General features: G+C 62.7%; 3 protein-coding genes across 6 annotated transcripts; all 3 read left to right on the forward strand.

Annotated features, from left to right (window-relative positions):
• Positions 1-2551: 2551 nt before the first annotated feature.
• On the forward strand, positions 2552-4641 carry ZNF580 (zinc finger protein 580). Of its 2 annotated transcripts, none has more exons than XM_034986446.1 (2): positions 2552-2684; positions 3725-4641. In XM_034986446.1, exon 2 carries the CDS (start codon positions 3737-3739, stop codon positions 4253-4255), a length of 519 nt encoding a protein of 172 aa, XP_034842337.1. In that variant the 5' UTR covers positions 2552-2684; positions 3725-3736; the 3' UTR covers positions 4256-4641. The 2 variants fall into 2 exon arrangements, with proteins under 2 accessions (XP_034842337.1, XP_034842339.1); XM_034986448.1 differs by lacking the exon at positions 2552-2684 and adding an exon at positions 2854-2947.
• Positions 4642-4832: 191 nt separating this feature from the next.
• Positions 4833-6260, forward strand: ZNF581 (zinc finger protein 581). 3 transcript variants are annotated; one of them, XM_034986438.1, is made up of 2 exons: positions 4833-4954; positions 5678-6260. In XM_034986438.1, exon 2 carries the CDS (start codon positions 5697-5699, stop codon positions 6258-6260), a length of 564 nt encoding a protein of 187 aa, XP_034842329.1. In that variant the 5' UTR covers positions 4833-4954; positions 5678-5696. The 3 variants fall into 3 exon arrangements, with proteins under 3 accessions (XP_034842329.1, XP_034842332.1, XP_034842331.1); XM_034986441.1 differs by lacking the exon at positions 4833-4954 and adding an exon at positions 5080-5133; XM_034986440.1 differs by lacking the exon at positions 4833-4954 and adding an exon at positions 5097-5170.
• Positions 6261-7676: 1416 nt separating this feature from the next.
• On the forward strand, positions 7677-12311 carry CCDC106 (coiled-coil domain containing 106). The gene is made up of 6 exons (XM_034986388.1): positions 7677-8486; positions 9103-9178; positions 9326-9433; positions 9528-9704; positions 10819-11031; positions 11463-12311. Exons 2-6 carry the CDS (start codon positions 9148-9150, stop codon positions 11777-11779), a joined length of 846 nt encoding a protein of 281 aa, XP_034842279.1. The 5' UTR covers positions 7677-8486; positions 9103-9147; the 3' UTR covers positions 11780-12311.
• The last annotated feature ends 223 nt before the right edge of the window (positions 12312-12534 follow it).

Below are 12534 nucleotides of genomic sequence, written 5' to 3' on the forward strand. Positions count from 1 at the left end.
AAGAGTAAATTGATAAATAAGCCAGACCACCATGGACTGCCCTATGGGATGTTGAAAGAGAGAGAACAGAATGAGGAGGCAGAGCAGGGTGTCACCTGCTTGACCTCAAACACAGCAAAGCTTCAGTGATGAAATACTGTCCGAGCGGAGATCTGAGTGGTCAGAAAGGGTCCATCCTGCTGAGGGGCTAAAGGCAATACTCCAGAGAGAGGGAAGAGCAAACAGAGGCCCTGGAGGATGGGGGAGGTTGGGGGGCAGCACTGTGCTCGATGGGTTTCTGGGCTTTATTCTAAGTGCAGTGCAGAGGGTTTTAAGTCGGGACATGACATGATTCCGTGGGTTTAAAAAAAAAAAAAATACATCGCTGCAATATTGCCATAAAGAGAAAGTACTGGAGGAGGCAGAGGGTGGGGGTGGGAGGCTGTCCCTGTAAGCAGGGGGCAGATCGTGGTTTGCACAGCGGTTGCCCAGGGCAGGTTGGGGGGAAGTGTGAGGTGGTCACCAGCTCTGGCTGAAGCTGGTGCTGTCCTGAGGAGGTGTGACCCAGGCCAATCACATGATCTCTCCCAGCTTCAGTTACCTCATCCATAAAAGGGATCTTCATGACCCCTACCTCGAAGGTCTGCTCTGAGGATGCAGTACACTTAGCAATGCAGCTCTCATGGATGCAGGTAGTTATATGGTTCTGAAACTCAAGAAAGGGATCTAGGAAGACTCATTGGGTAGTTGTGTGGAACAGAATCTGTGTTGCCCTGGGGGACACTTGGAATGTCTGCTGTCACAAGGGGGCGGTGGGGATGAGAGGGCATCTACAGGCATCTGGACAATACCCTACAATGTAGAGGACAGCCATCCCTCACACCAAAGAATGATCCAGCTCCAAAATATCAGCAGTGCCGGAGCTGAGAAACCCTGGTGTAGACAGATGGTGTAGTTGCCCTGTAAAGGAGGCATGCCCTCTGTTCACCAGTCCCCCTTCTCCCTACTGCCCGGTGAGGACAGTGCTGTCTCGTAGCAACAGAATGTGAGCCACGCTAAAAAAAAAAAAAAAAAAAAAGGTGAACCAGGTGACATCAATTTTAGTAAGATGCCTTACTTAACCCAGTATATCCAAAGCATTACCATTTCAAAATGTAATCAATATAAAAGTCATTCATGAAAAAGTCGTTACTCTTTTCTTGTAAAACTAAGTCTTCAGAATCTGTGGGGTGTCTTGCATTTACAGCCTATCTCAGTTCAGACCAGACACATGTCGAGAACCGAGGGGCCACACGTGGCTGTTCTGGGCAGCACAATTCTAGAGGATCTTTAATTTTAGCCCAATTCCACAGATGTTATGGAGGTTTCTGGAAGGTTTTCGGAAGAATGCTTTCTCAGCTCCAGCTTATTGCCACATCTAGAAATTGTTTTCCAGCCGTGTCTGGGATTTTGAATTTGTGTATTGTCTGGCTTCTTAAATATTGCCCAGTAAAACACTGACATGTAGCATATGGTCCCAACCAGATACAACTCTGAGTCCTTTCTGGTCTGCGGGCCTCCAGGTTGAGGGTGGTGGGAGCTGTCCCAAACCACAGGCAGCCACTAGCCACGTGTGGCCATTTAGATTTACCCTAAGAGGAATAGCATTTAAAATTCAGGTCCTCAGGCCGCAGTAGCCGCACTGGGCTGGTCACCGCAGACAGTTCTTTCTGGTAGCTCAGTGGGATGCAGCTCTGGCCGCCCCCCGCCTCCCCGGGCCTGGGGCTGCGCGCCACAATAGCGCCCTTTCTCTCCCTCCGCTCTGCGCTCCCGCCGCCCCCTCTCCGCCCGGTCCTGGGCGGCGCGCTCCCCGCCACGCCGTTCCCTGCTCTTTGACTGTTCCGGGCGTGGCTGCGAGATGCGCAGCGGGCGCCCCAAGAGCGGCTCCCCGTGTAGCTGCCGCGCCGCTGCGAGTCGCACCTGCAGCCCGGCCTTCAAGCGCCCAGCCACCTGGCGCGGCCCCGCACGAAGCTCCAGGCGCGGCCTGTGGCGGGACCCACTTGCACCGAGCACTGCCTTGGTTTCCCCCTGCGCACCGCGCACCGAGACGCGGCCGCCGCGCCTCCTCTGGCCTCCGCTTCCCATCAGCCCGACGCGAAGAGCCACCCTTCCCACCTCCACAGCCAGCAGTGTCTGGCCTTCCGTGGGCCTCGGTCTCCCCGTGTGCCCGACCGACAGAACCATCCCGCTGCCGAGCAGGGGGAGCGCGCGGAGCAGGCGGGACGGTCCAGCCTCAGCTGGACAAACCTGGGTGCGCCCCTTCCCTGAGCAGCATCCGGCAAACACGGACCGCCTAGCCCGTTTATTAATGATGTGTGTCGCGGCGCCCGAACAGTTCCTGTCGGGAGCGGAGGGGAGCGGGAGCGGGGGCAGGGCGCCCTCCGCCCGCACCGCCGGGGCTTAAGGGAAGCGGACCGCGGGAGCGGCCCGCTCCGGGACAGCGGAACCTTCGTTGCGGCGCGAGCGTTTCCGGACGGTGCCCTTTTCCAGCGACGCCGCCGCCCCTCGCGCCCCCGCGCCCGCGCCCCCCGCGCCCGCGTCCCCGGCGCCGCCGGCCCGGAGCTCCCGGAAGTCTCGGTCCCGCCGCCGCCGGCACTCGCGAGGGCAAGCCCGGGCCGCCCGGGACCTCGGCCCGCTCCTCCGGTCCCGAGAGGCCGCCGCATCGGGTACGGGGGCCGGGACGGAGGGAGGAGCCTGGCTCCGGGACGGCGCGAGGCCGGGCCGGGCTGGGGGAGGGGCGGGCGCCGCGGGGGTGGGGTGGGGTGGGGTGGGGGTGGGGCCCGGCGCGGTGGGAGCCGGGCGGGGGACGGGCGGGAGGGAGAGAGGGGCCCTGAGGGTGCAGCGAGAAGGGGGGCGGGGGGACCCCGGGCGCTGGGGTTACAGAAGGAGGCGGCACACAGGAGCTGGCTGGAGGGATGGAGAAACGGAGGTGCCAGATGCACAGAGGGGAGGGGAGGGGGCTCCGGGGTCCCGGGGCGGCTAACGGGGAGCGGGACGAGGCCCCCGAGGGGCACAGACAGAAGAAAGAAGGATGTCGGGGACTTGAGTCTAGGGGCGGGGGAGACGGGGGCGACCCCTGGGGGGCATCTAGGTGGTAGCAGGGCCCCGGTGTGGGGTGCGCGGAAGCAGCAGCTGAGGCGTCCTAGGGATGTGTGCGTGAAATCCAGACAATGGGTCCGCTAGGCGAGGGGGAGGGTGAGACTTGGAGATGTTAAGTGCAGGGCCGGAATAGGGGAGCCCAGAGTGAAAGCTGGCGTTCTTAGGGCGTACCCAGAAGGGAATCCGAGCGAGGCCACGATGTGTGCAGAGATGGGGAGGCCTCCCAGGGAACGAGGCTGCTGTGCTGGCCCCGGGGGGAGAGGGTGCCACCCGAGCTGGGCCTGGGAAGCCGAGGAAGCGAGCGACCCGTTAGGCACAAGCTGTACAGGGAGGAAACAGACTTGCCGATTGGCAGGCTGTGGGGGATTTGGGGGATAGGGAAGGCGCAGGATAGGGACCTCCGGCCTGGCCTGGGGGCCGAGAGGGAGCCGCGGGAGGAAAGGCAGGCAGGGGGTGTCCTGGGAGCGGCGCCGCCTGGCCTAGAGGCGGCTTCTCTTTTGCAGGAGAGGTGGGTCAGTGGTACAGAGAGCCCAACGAGCAGTGGTAATAGGGACGCTCTCCCCCAGGAAGTCGCGATTTTAATTTCTCCCCCCTCCACTGCTCGCAGCTGACGCCCCAGATGCTGCTGCTGCCGCCTCGGCCACCCCACCCTCGGTCCTCCTCTCCAGAGGCCATGGACCCACCGCCCCCCAAGGCTCCCCCTTTCCCCAAGACGGAAGGCCCTCCCTCCACTCCATCCTCGGCGGCAGGGCCCCGGCCCCCGCGGCTGGGCCGCCACCTGCTCATCGACGCCAACGGGGTGCCCTACACATACACGGTGCAGCTGGAGGAGGAGCCCCGGGGCCCGCCCCAGCGCGAGGCAGCGCCGGGAGAACCCGGGCCGCGCAAGGGCTACAGCTGCCCGGAGTGCGCTCGCGTCTTTGCCAGCCCTCTGCGGCTGCAGAGCCACCGCGTGTCGCACTCGGACCTCAAGCCCTTCACGTGCGGCGCCTGCGGCAAGGCCTTCAAGCGCTCCAGCCACCTGTCGCGGCACCGCGCCACGCACCGCGCGCGCGCAGGCCCGCCGCACACCTGCCCGCTGTGCCCACGCCGCTTCCAGGACGCCGCGGAGCTGGCGCAGCACGTGCGCCTGCACTGAGCTCCAGACCCTCGGGGCCTCGCGAGCCACGCAGCGTCACTCCCACACGCGCTCCCAGCCTTACGCGCGGCCTCCGTTTCTCCACCCGCCCAACGGGAGAAACACCAGCCCTTCCTCACCTTCCTTCTAGCTGTGTGCTGTAGACCAAGCCGCTGCCCCTCCCTGGGCCTGGGAGCCAGTCTCGGAGCTGGGTTCGGCCCGGCTGTGCTGCGCGAGCCTGTGCCGGTGACAGCGTCTCCGAGCCTTGGTCTTCTGCTCCGAAGTGGTGAACGGTTGTGTGCGCGGAAGATTTAACAAAAGAGCACGGCGCGGTCTGGCTCATTTCTGTATCTCCCCCTTTCCACCCACAGCCCTCACCCCTTACTCAATAAACATTCCGCACTCCACTTTAGGGCTCTGATTTGCGTGTGTGTGTGTTGGGGTGCGCAGCGGGCTGGGAGGGGGCAGCCAGGACCGCGAGCACCTGGGAACCTTCCTCTCGGCGAGCGTTTCTGGCCGGATCCGTTTCCCGAAGGCCCAGGCGCCCCGCCCCCACCTTCCTCCCGGACCCTCTTCTGCGCGCCCCGGCCCGCTCTTCTGTTACCGGTGCCACCAGCTCCCGGGGGACACCCAGAGGCCTCGTCCCGCCACCACCTGCGAGCACGGGGGTAGCTCGGGGCCGTTCCGGAGTCGCCCGGACCCGAGAGGCTGCTGCACCGGGTACGGGGGCCGGGAGGCGGGAGGGAGCGGGGAGCTGGCCGCGAGAGGGGCGGGGCCGGGAGCGGGTACCTGTGCGCTGGGCGGGGAGGGGCCGCTGTGGGGGCTCGGGAGGGCACCGCCCGGAACTCGCGGGGCCGACGCCCTCGAGAGCGCTAGGACCCAGAAAGAACTTGGGGAGGGTGAGCTGGATGGGCGTGGACGAGCGAGAACCTAGAGGTAGCCGGGCTAGGAGCGGGGCGCAGGGCTGCTCAGGGCGGTTGTTGGATGGCGGGTCGGGACCTGCGGGTCTTAACGTGGCAGCCTGTTGGAGAAGGCTCGGGCAAACATGAAAGGGGTAGACCGGGCTTCTGGGTGGAGTAGTAGGATGGGGCGACACCCAGACCCGGGTCAGGGGCGTGGAGAGCCGAGAGGGAAACCTGCAGGTCTAGGGGGTGGGGCCTGGAGAGGCCCTGCGGGTGGCCAGAGTAGAGGGGCGCCCAGGCACCTGAGGAGGGTGCAAAGGAGGAGGATAGAGCGGGGTCCCGGGTGCGCCTGTGCTTACAGTAGGTGATGGAACGGGGGGCAGGGAGAAGGACCCTAGAAGCTTTACACAAGGCCATAGAGTCCGGGGACGGAGGCTGGGGGATGCACAGGTCGTGGGCAGCGTACACGGAGGGTAAGGAACAGAGCTCATGCAGCCAGCTTCCCTCCTTTACTAACCTCACCCTCTCTCCCGTCCACCAGGCCTCAGCCAGCCCTCCGGATGCTGGTGCTGCCCTCCGCAGAGGCCATGGAGGCCCCGCCCTCTCGGACAGGCAGGTCTCCAGAACCCGGACCTTCCTCCTCCACAGGACCTCCCCAGACTTCCTCGTCTCCGAGGCCCAACCACTACCTGCTTATTGACACCCAGGGCATCCCATACACCGTGCTGGTGGACCAGGAGTCTCAGAGAGAGCCTGGGGCAGATGGGGCATCAGCTCAGAAAAAGTGCTACAGCTGCCCTGTGTGCTCCCGGGTCTTCGAGTACATGTCCTACCTTCAGCGACACAGCATCACCCACTCGGAGGTGAAGCCCTTCGAGTGTGACACCTGTGGGAAGGCATTCAAGCGGGCCAGCCACCTGGCTCGGCACCACTCCATCCACCGGGCTGGCGGTGGGCGACCCCATGGCTGTCCGCTCTGCCCTCGCCGCTTCCGTGAGGCCGGTGAGCTGGCCCAGCACAGCCGGGTCCACTCGGGAGAGCGCCCATTTCAGTGCCCCCACTGCCCACGCCGATTTATGGAGCAGAACACGCTGCAAAAGCATACTCGGTGGAAGCATCCATGAGCCAGGCTGCGGGGTACCCCAGGTACCATGGGGTTCTGGGGGGAGCCTGGACTCCTGTCGCCCTCAGACACCAGGCCAGTGCCGAAGGCTGGGTTGCAGCCCTGGACACAGACACACCTCCTGCAAAGGCCAAGCCCTGCCTGAAGGAGGAGCTCATGAGTAGCCTTCGTGTCTTGGAGATAAGATGGAGACAAGACGTTAACATTCACAGAGTGGAGCCCTCCAGCTTTCGGCTGAGCCCTGACTGGAGGTGTGGGGGAGAGTGCTATGGGTGGAAATTCTCCAGCCTGAAAAATGGGGTTGGGAGCCATCAAGAATCTGCACCAGCTTCCCGAGGCCTCCATGTTGATGCTGGGGGACGGGGCCCCTGACCTGCCTCCCAGCCCCCAGCCAGGGCCTGAGACTGGACGCCCAATAAACACCTTTCCCATTTTGAGCACTTGAGATTTGTTTTTGGGGACAGCGGCTTGGCCAGCCTGCTGCCCAACAGGGAGATTCAGCAAGTGCCTGGCCCACCTCTTTTTGGGCAGAAGAACAAATCAGCCATTTCTTCTCCCCAGAGAGGGAAAGAGCTTCCCACTGTCTGACCTCAAATAACAGGAACAGCGCCCTGATCTTGAGCTTAGACTATGGCCAGGTGTTGTGCTGAGCGCCTTGCATGGGTCATACCAGTGCAAAATGCTTGGCTTGCCTGGCATGGGATGGGAAGGTTGGCCTTCCGCACTGGGGTCAATCTTAGTGTGGCTCCTCACAAGGTGCATCATCTAGGCAGAGTGTTTTTAAACCCACCCCCGCCCCCCCTTTTTAAAGATAGGATCTATTGTACGATACATTTTATTAGGCAACCCAGTATACGTTACACAAAATATATGTGAAACAAAACTTTAACAATACTGAATCTCTGCCACGTGCAGTCCCCTTTTTCTTCCTCCTGCCAATTCTGTTCTATTATATTGAATTCCCTGCCCATGAACCTGTAGTTTGCAAAACACCGATCTAGGGCAGGTACCTCCCCCTGGACGTTTTTGACCCAGCCTGCAGTTTGTCTGTAATGTGAAGCAGGTAGGAGAGGAGGGTGGCCACAGCTTTCTAAGTGGTGCAGACATTTAAATTCTCCTTCTGCAAGGTTAAAGCCCTACTCTTGTAGGGCTGGCAAAAATCCCACTAGCAACTGGTGACTGAGAGGAGAGGCAGGGAGCTGAGCCGAAAGCTGAATAAACATCTGCCTTCTTAATGAATTTTCCTTGCGCGTTTGTTTTGTGCCAGGCACTGTGCTGGGCCCCATTTCTTCTTCCGACCTCTTTTTGGGTGGAAGAACAAATTAGCCATCTCCACTCCCCAGAGAGGGAAAGAGCCTCCCACTGTCTGACCTCAAATACCACTGCCAGCGCCCTGATCTTGAGCCTAGACTCTGGCCAGACGCTGGGCTGAGCGTTTTGCCTGCACCATATCAGTACATCCTCACAAGGAACCTAAAAGGGACCATAACTCCCCCCACTTTACAGGTGAGTAAACTGAGGCGGGGTTGGGGGAGAAGGAGCGGCCAAGATTGGGTCTGAAGGCTCCCAAGCTAGCTCATAACCGCTACCACAGGAGTGGTGCTGGTGGTGTTCCAGGCCCCTATTTTCAAGGAGGGTAACTCTAACCCCTCCACCCTCCCATGGTCCTAGGAACCGTGCGCGCTGTCTGGTTGTGCTGGTGATGTGCATACTGTGGGAGATGGGAGCGGGTTGCGGGGGTCCGGGGGGCCAGTTCCTAGGGTACCGTTGAAAAAGATTCTCCCTGTGCTTCAACTTCCCTGGCTGTCTCCTTCTCTCTCCCGGGCCCGACTCGGTGTGTCGCCACCCACCCCGGGGACCCCGGAGTCGCCTGCTCTCCAGGAATTGGGAGTTTCTCGACGTTCCCTGCCCGGGCTTCGCGGAGGGAGGGGTAGTGCGGCAAGGGGCCGTCGCGCAAGTGCAGCCCGCGCCTCTGCCGCAGACGGCGGGCCTCGACTGGGGCCGGAGGGTCCCGGAGGAGCGCACCGACCGGCGGACCGGGAAGCACCGACGTCCCTGCCCGCTCCCACCGGCCCGCCACCCCGGCCGAGACTCGCCGCCTCTGCCGCCCAGCCCGCCCGCGGCGGGTGGGCGCTTCCCTCCACTCCCCGCGATACTTTGCAGACGCTCCCCGGCGCCGGGCATGGGCGCCGCCGCTGTCGGTCCCCTGGCCGGATTCCGCGCGCGGGTGGGTGAGCGCGGGGCTCTGGCCCCTCCGACCCCGGGAACCTGTGGGCGGGGGGTGGTGGCCGCATCTGCACCCGCGGCCTAGTGCGTCTCCCGCTGGGACCCCTGGCCCACATCGCTCCCCCTCCCACCCGGGGGACAAAGGGCGGGGGCGGGGGCGCATCCCCACGCGTGACCTTCCCCCCGCACTGCGCACGCGCCCCGCCCCCTCCACCACGGGGGAGGGGCCCTGCTCGCCCACACGAGTGCGGGGGAGGGCCTGCGCGTGGGCTGGACCCCCACCCTACGCCTGGAAGTTGGGGCACGGTCCCCTCCCCCCCTGCACCTCTCGCTTCTTTTGGCCCCGAGGTGACCCGTGATGAGGGTCCGCCCTATCCAGGCCAGGATGTCTCGGCTCTGTGCCCCGCGGGGAACCCGCTCCTCCTCCTCTCAGTAGCTCAGGGTCTGGCCCCCAGCCCCGTCGTTTTCTAGGAGCCCAGGAGTTTGAAACCCCAGGGGTCCTCCCTCAGACCCAGGAGTCCCGGCCCTCAGCATCATCCCCCCACCCCCAGTGCTAAAGAGTTGGGTCCCACCTCCCCTGGGGGGTCCCTCCATCTGTGGCTGCCCTTTCTGTCCAGTGCCCCTGAGGCGCTAAGCTGCCTGGGTCCACTGGAGGCCGCGCCATGAATGACCGAAACAGCCGGAGGAGGACACGTGAGGAAGCTGGGACCCTGCCCCACCCTTGGTCCCACCACCGCCCTGCCCATCCCTGCCCTTTCCTCCCCAGGGCTGCCGTGGTTGGGGGCTGGTCTGAGGTGCCTGGGGCCTTCCCTGGGGTGACCCCTGGCCTCTCCTCTCCAGTGAAGAAAGACGATGAGGCCTTCGAGATCTCCATCCCCTTCGATGAGACGCCCCACCTAGACCCACAGATCTTTTACAGTCTGAGCCCCTCTCGGGGAAACTTCGAGGGTGAGCTGGGGGGAAGGCTCGGAGGGACCCCAGTCAGCTGGGGTGCAGGGCCCTTGAGGCCTGGGGTGTGACCAAGGCTCCCCGGTGTCCCTAGAGCCTCCGGAGGCCGCATCCCCGACCGTGGCCCTGATGAATGGTGTCAGGGCCCAGCTGCACATGGCCCTGGAGAGAAACTCATGGTTGCAGAAGCGCATCGAGGACCTGGAGGAGGAGAGGGACTTCTTGCGGTGTCAGCTAGACAAGTTTATCTCCTCTGCCCGCATAGATGCAGGTGAGGTGCCTGAGGGGCTAGTCCCTCGTCTCACTCCTGGGCCCTGACACAGCTCTGGCCCTTCTCCGGGATACGGGACCTTTCTCCGGGATACGGGACCCTTCTCATCTACTCTCATCCTTTGGTGGCCCAGTGGGGATCTCTCCCTACACCCAAGGCCGTCTCTGGGACCCCAAGCTCGGCTTCCTTCCTGCTTGACTCCTGCCACTGCTGATGGGCAGAATCCTGTGGCCATCCCCTGCCAGAGATAGTCAGGGCTTTCCTTTTCCAAATCTTTACACCCTGTTTTGGAGAGTCCAACTTCTGCTTTCCTCCACATGATGTTCAGCCCCTGGCTGGCTCCTCCCCAGGACCCTGTAATCCCCTGTGATTCAACTGACAGCGTGGGCAGGGGGTGTGTTTTTTCAACATCTGTGTTATTGGGGACCCCTGTGCTCTGGAACTACCTGTGGCTTGGGTTGCTAGGACCTCCCATTGTCTCCCCATGCTGATGGGAACCTACCTAGGATGGTTGGGCCCAGGGTCTTCTGGACTTTCTCAGTGAGAATCCCAACATTGGACCTCCCCCCAGCGCACCTTCTGTCCAGGTGAAGGCAGGCGCCTGACTTTCCCAGCCCACTAGACCCAGAGCCTGGGATTTCTCTCAGGGTGAGTCCCCCACCCCAACCAAGGCCTTGCTTGCTTCCTGGATTTTTAGAGTCTACTCTTCTGGAGGTCCCACTGAGTTCCCAGAAACCCCCTTCTCCACTGGGGGAGCCTGTAGTAACAGACTCTCTGAGGTGTCTGGTCCTGTCTTGCTTCTCTCAGCCCTTCCCCCCAGATCTCTTGCCATAAAGCTTAGAAGTCAGAAGAGCATGAACCCATGCCCCACCTGTGATCTCTGCCCCCAAATCCAACCAAGTACACTGTATTCAGCCATCTTGGTGAGGACTACAATGTCTGTACTGCATTTTCTGTTGGTCTCCTTGGGGGCTCCAGCCCTGGTTGAGGCCCCCCTCCTGGGGACCTGTGTGATGTGCATCTGTCCCCATCTTACAGCCAGCCTCTTGCCTCCTTCTCCCTCCTGTTCTGGAAGCTCATGTGTGCGGGTCTCTCTCTCTCTCTGTCTCTCCAGAGGACCACTGCCGGGTGAAGCCTGGGCCCAGGCGGGTTGAGGGGGATGGCCGGGGTGGGGCTGGGGGCGAGGCCTCAGACCCCGAGTCAGCGGCCTCCTCGATCAGCGGAGCGTCTGAAGAAGGCAGTACCATGGAGAGGAAGAGGCAGAAGCAGAAGGGAGGTGCTGGCCGGAGGCGCTTTGGGAAGCCCAAGGCCCGGGAGAGGCAGCGGGGTGAGCAAGGCGCACGCAGCGGGTGGGAGCTCAAGGGGTCTGGGCTGGGGACTTGCTGTGACCTTCGAGGAGGCCCTCCCTTCTCCCCTAGCCTGGGTGTCTGTCCCAGCCTCCACCCTCAGCAGCCTTGCCGTCTGGGGTCTCTGAGCCTCAGGCTCCTCCTCAGTAACAAGGGGAGTGGGTGAGGCTCAGCTGGGCTGGGAACTCCCCCTCCTCTCTGGGCCTGCCTTCTCTGATTTTTCCACTTGTTTCACTCTGTGTCCCTGTCTCCCACCACCTCTTGACTCCTCACCTTCCTGTCCTCTGGATTTCCATGTCGTTCTCCTGGCTTCTCCTGTATGGGGCTCCCTGTCTGTCCTCGTCCCGTCTCTGCCTCCCGTGTCCATCTCTGTTCCTCATGTCTCTGTTTCTGCCCCGCCCTGGCCCTGCAGTGAAGGATGCAGACGGCGTCCTCTGCCGCTACAAGAAGATCCTGGGCACCTTCCAGAAGCTGAAGAGCATGTCTCGGGCCTTTGAGCACCACCGAGTAGATCGCAACACGGTGGCGCTGACCACGCCCATCGCGGAGCTGCTCATCGTGGCCCCGGAGAAGCTGGCGGAGGTCGGCGAGTTCGACCCCTCTAAGGAGCGCCTGCTCGAGTACTCGCGCCGCTGCTTCCTGGCCCTGGACGACGAGACCCTCAAGAAGGTGCAGGCCCTCAAGAAGAGCAAGCTGCTGCTTCCCATCACCTACCGCTTCAAGCGGTGATCCTGCCCCACCTGGCCCAGGACGCGCCCGTCGGCCCCCACTTCCTTCCTCCTGTGCCCCTCCTGGCACCGGGCGAGCGTGTGCATGAGTGGTGTGCTCCTCCAGAGGGCCTGGGGTGTTTCTGCGTGTGCCTCTCCTGCTCCTGCAGATCCCCACTCCCACCCCGGGTCCCTTGTATGTAGATCTGGTCCCCTCCTTGCCGCTCACGGTCCTAGCACCCTCCCCTCCTCTGCATTCCCTGGGGAGGGGCGTCCACATAGCCAGGCTCCCAAGAGCTACCGCCCAGGGGTCGGTTTCTGCCCTTTCCCAAATACTGGCACCCCTCCCACGCGAGCTGCACCGTCCTGCCCTCACCGGCCCTCCCTCCTGGGGACACTGCGAGACTCTGCGGGGCCAGGCACTGTACATACCCCGTCTCTACCCCAGCCCCAAGACAGGCTGGCCTACTCTGCCAGGAGCTCCCCACCCGCCTTCCGGACGAGAAAGAATTATTCAGAGAATTTAAATTAAAGAGAGACGATAAAATTTGGGATAAACTAGGCCCGGCCTCTTCTTGGAGGGGGCGTCCGTTGCCGCGGAGACAGCGAAGGGGCACCGGCGAGCTCCACGGAGCGGGCGGTCAGGCCGGGAGCCGGGGCTTGGGGAGACAGGGTGTAATGAGCACTCCCGGCGGCAGGGGCGGCGGGAGAAGCAGCTGTGCCCCAGGGAGCTCGGAGGGGCAGAGCTCCGGGAGGGAGGTGTTAACGCTGCCCGCG

This window comes from Mirounga leonina, unplaced genomic scaffold (genome assembly GCF_011800145.1).
Source record: "Mirounga leonina isolate KUSES-001 unplaced genomic scaffold, KU_Mleo_1.0 Mir_376, whole genome shotgun sequence".
Taxonomy (NCBI): Eukaryota; Metazoa; Chordata; class Mammalia; order Carnivora; family Phocidae; genus Mirounga; species Mirounga leonina.

Bases quoted from the DNA above. Each gene is read 5' to 3' on its own strand.
- ZNF580 (XM_034986446.1), top strand. From the start codon at position 3,737: ATGCTGCTGCTGCCGCCTCGGCCACCCCACCCTCGGTCCTCCTCTCCA.
- CCDC106 (XM_034986388.1), top strand. From the start codon at position 9,148: ATGAATGACCGAAACAGCCGGAGGAGGACAC. The intron at 9,705-10,818 runs GTGAGGTGCCTG...CTGTCTCTCCAG, and splicing joins CTCTGCCCGCATAGATGCAG to AGGACCACTGCCGGGTGAAG. The intron at 11,032-11,462 runs GTGAGCAAGGCG...CTGGCCCTGCAG, and splicing joins GGCCCGGGAGAGGCAGCGGG to TGAAGGATGCAGACGGCGTC.
- ZNF581 (XM_034986438.1), top strand. From the start codon at position 5,697: ATGCTGGTGCTGCCCTCCGCAGAGGCCATGGAGGCCCCGCCCTCTCGG.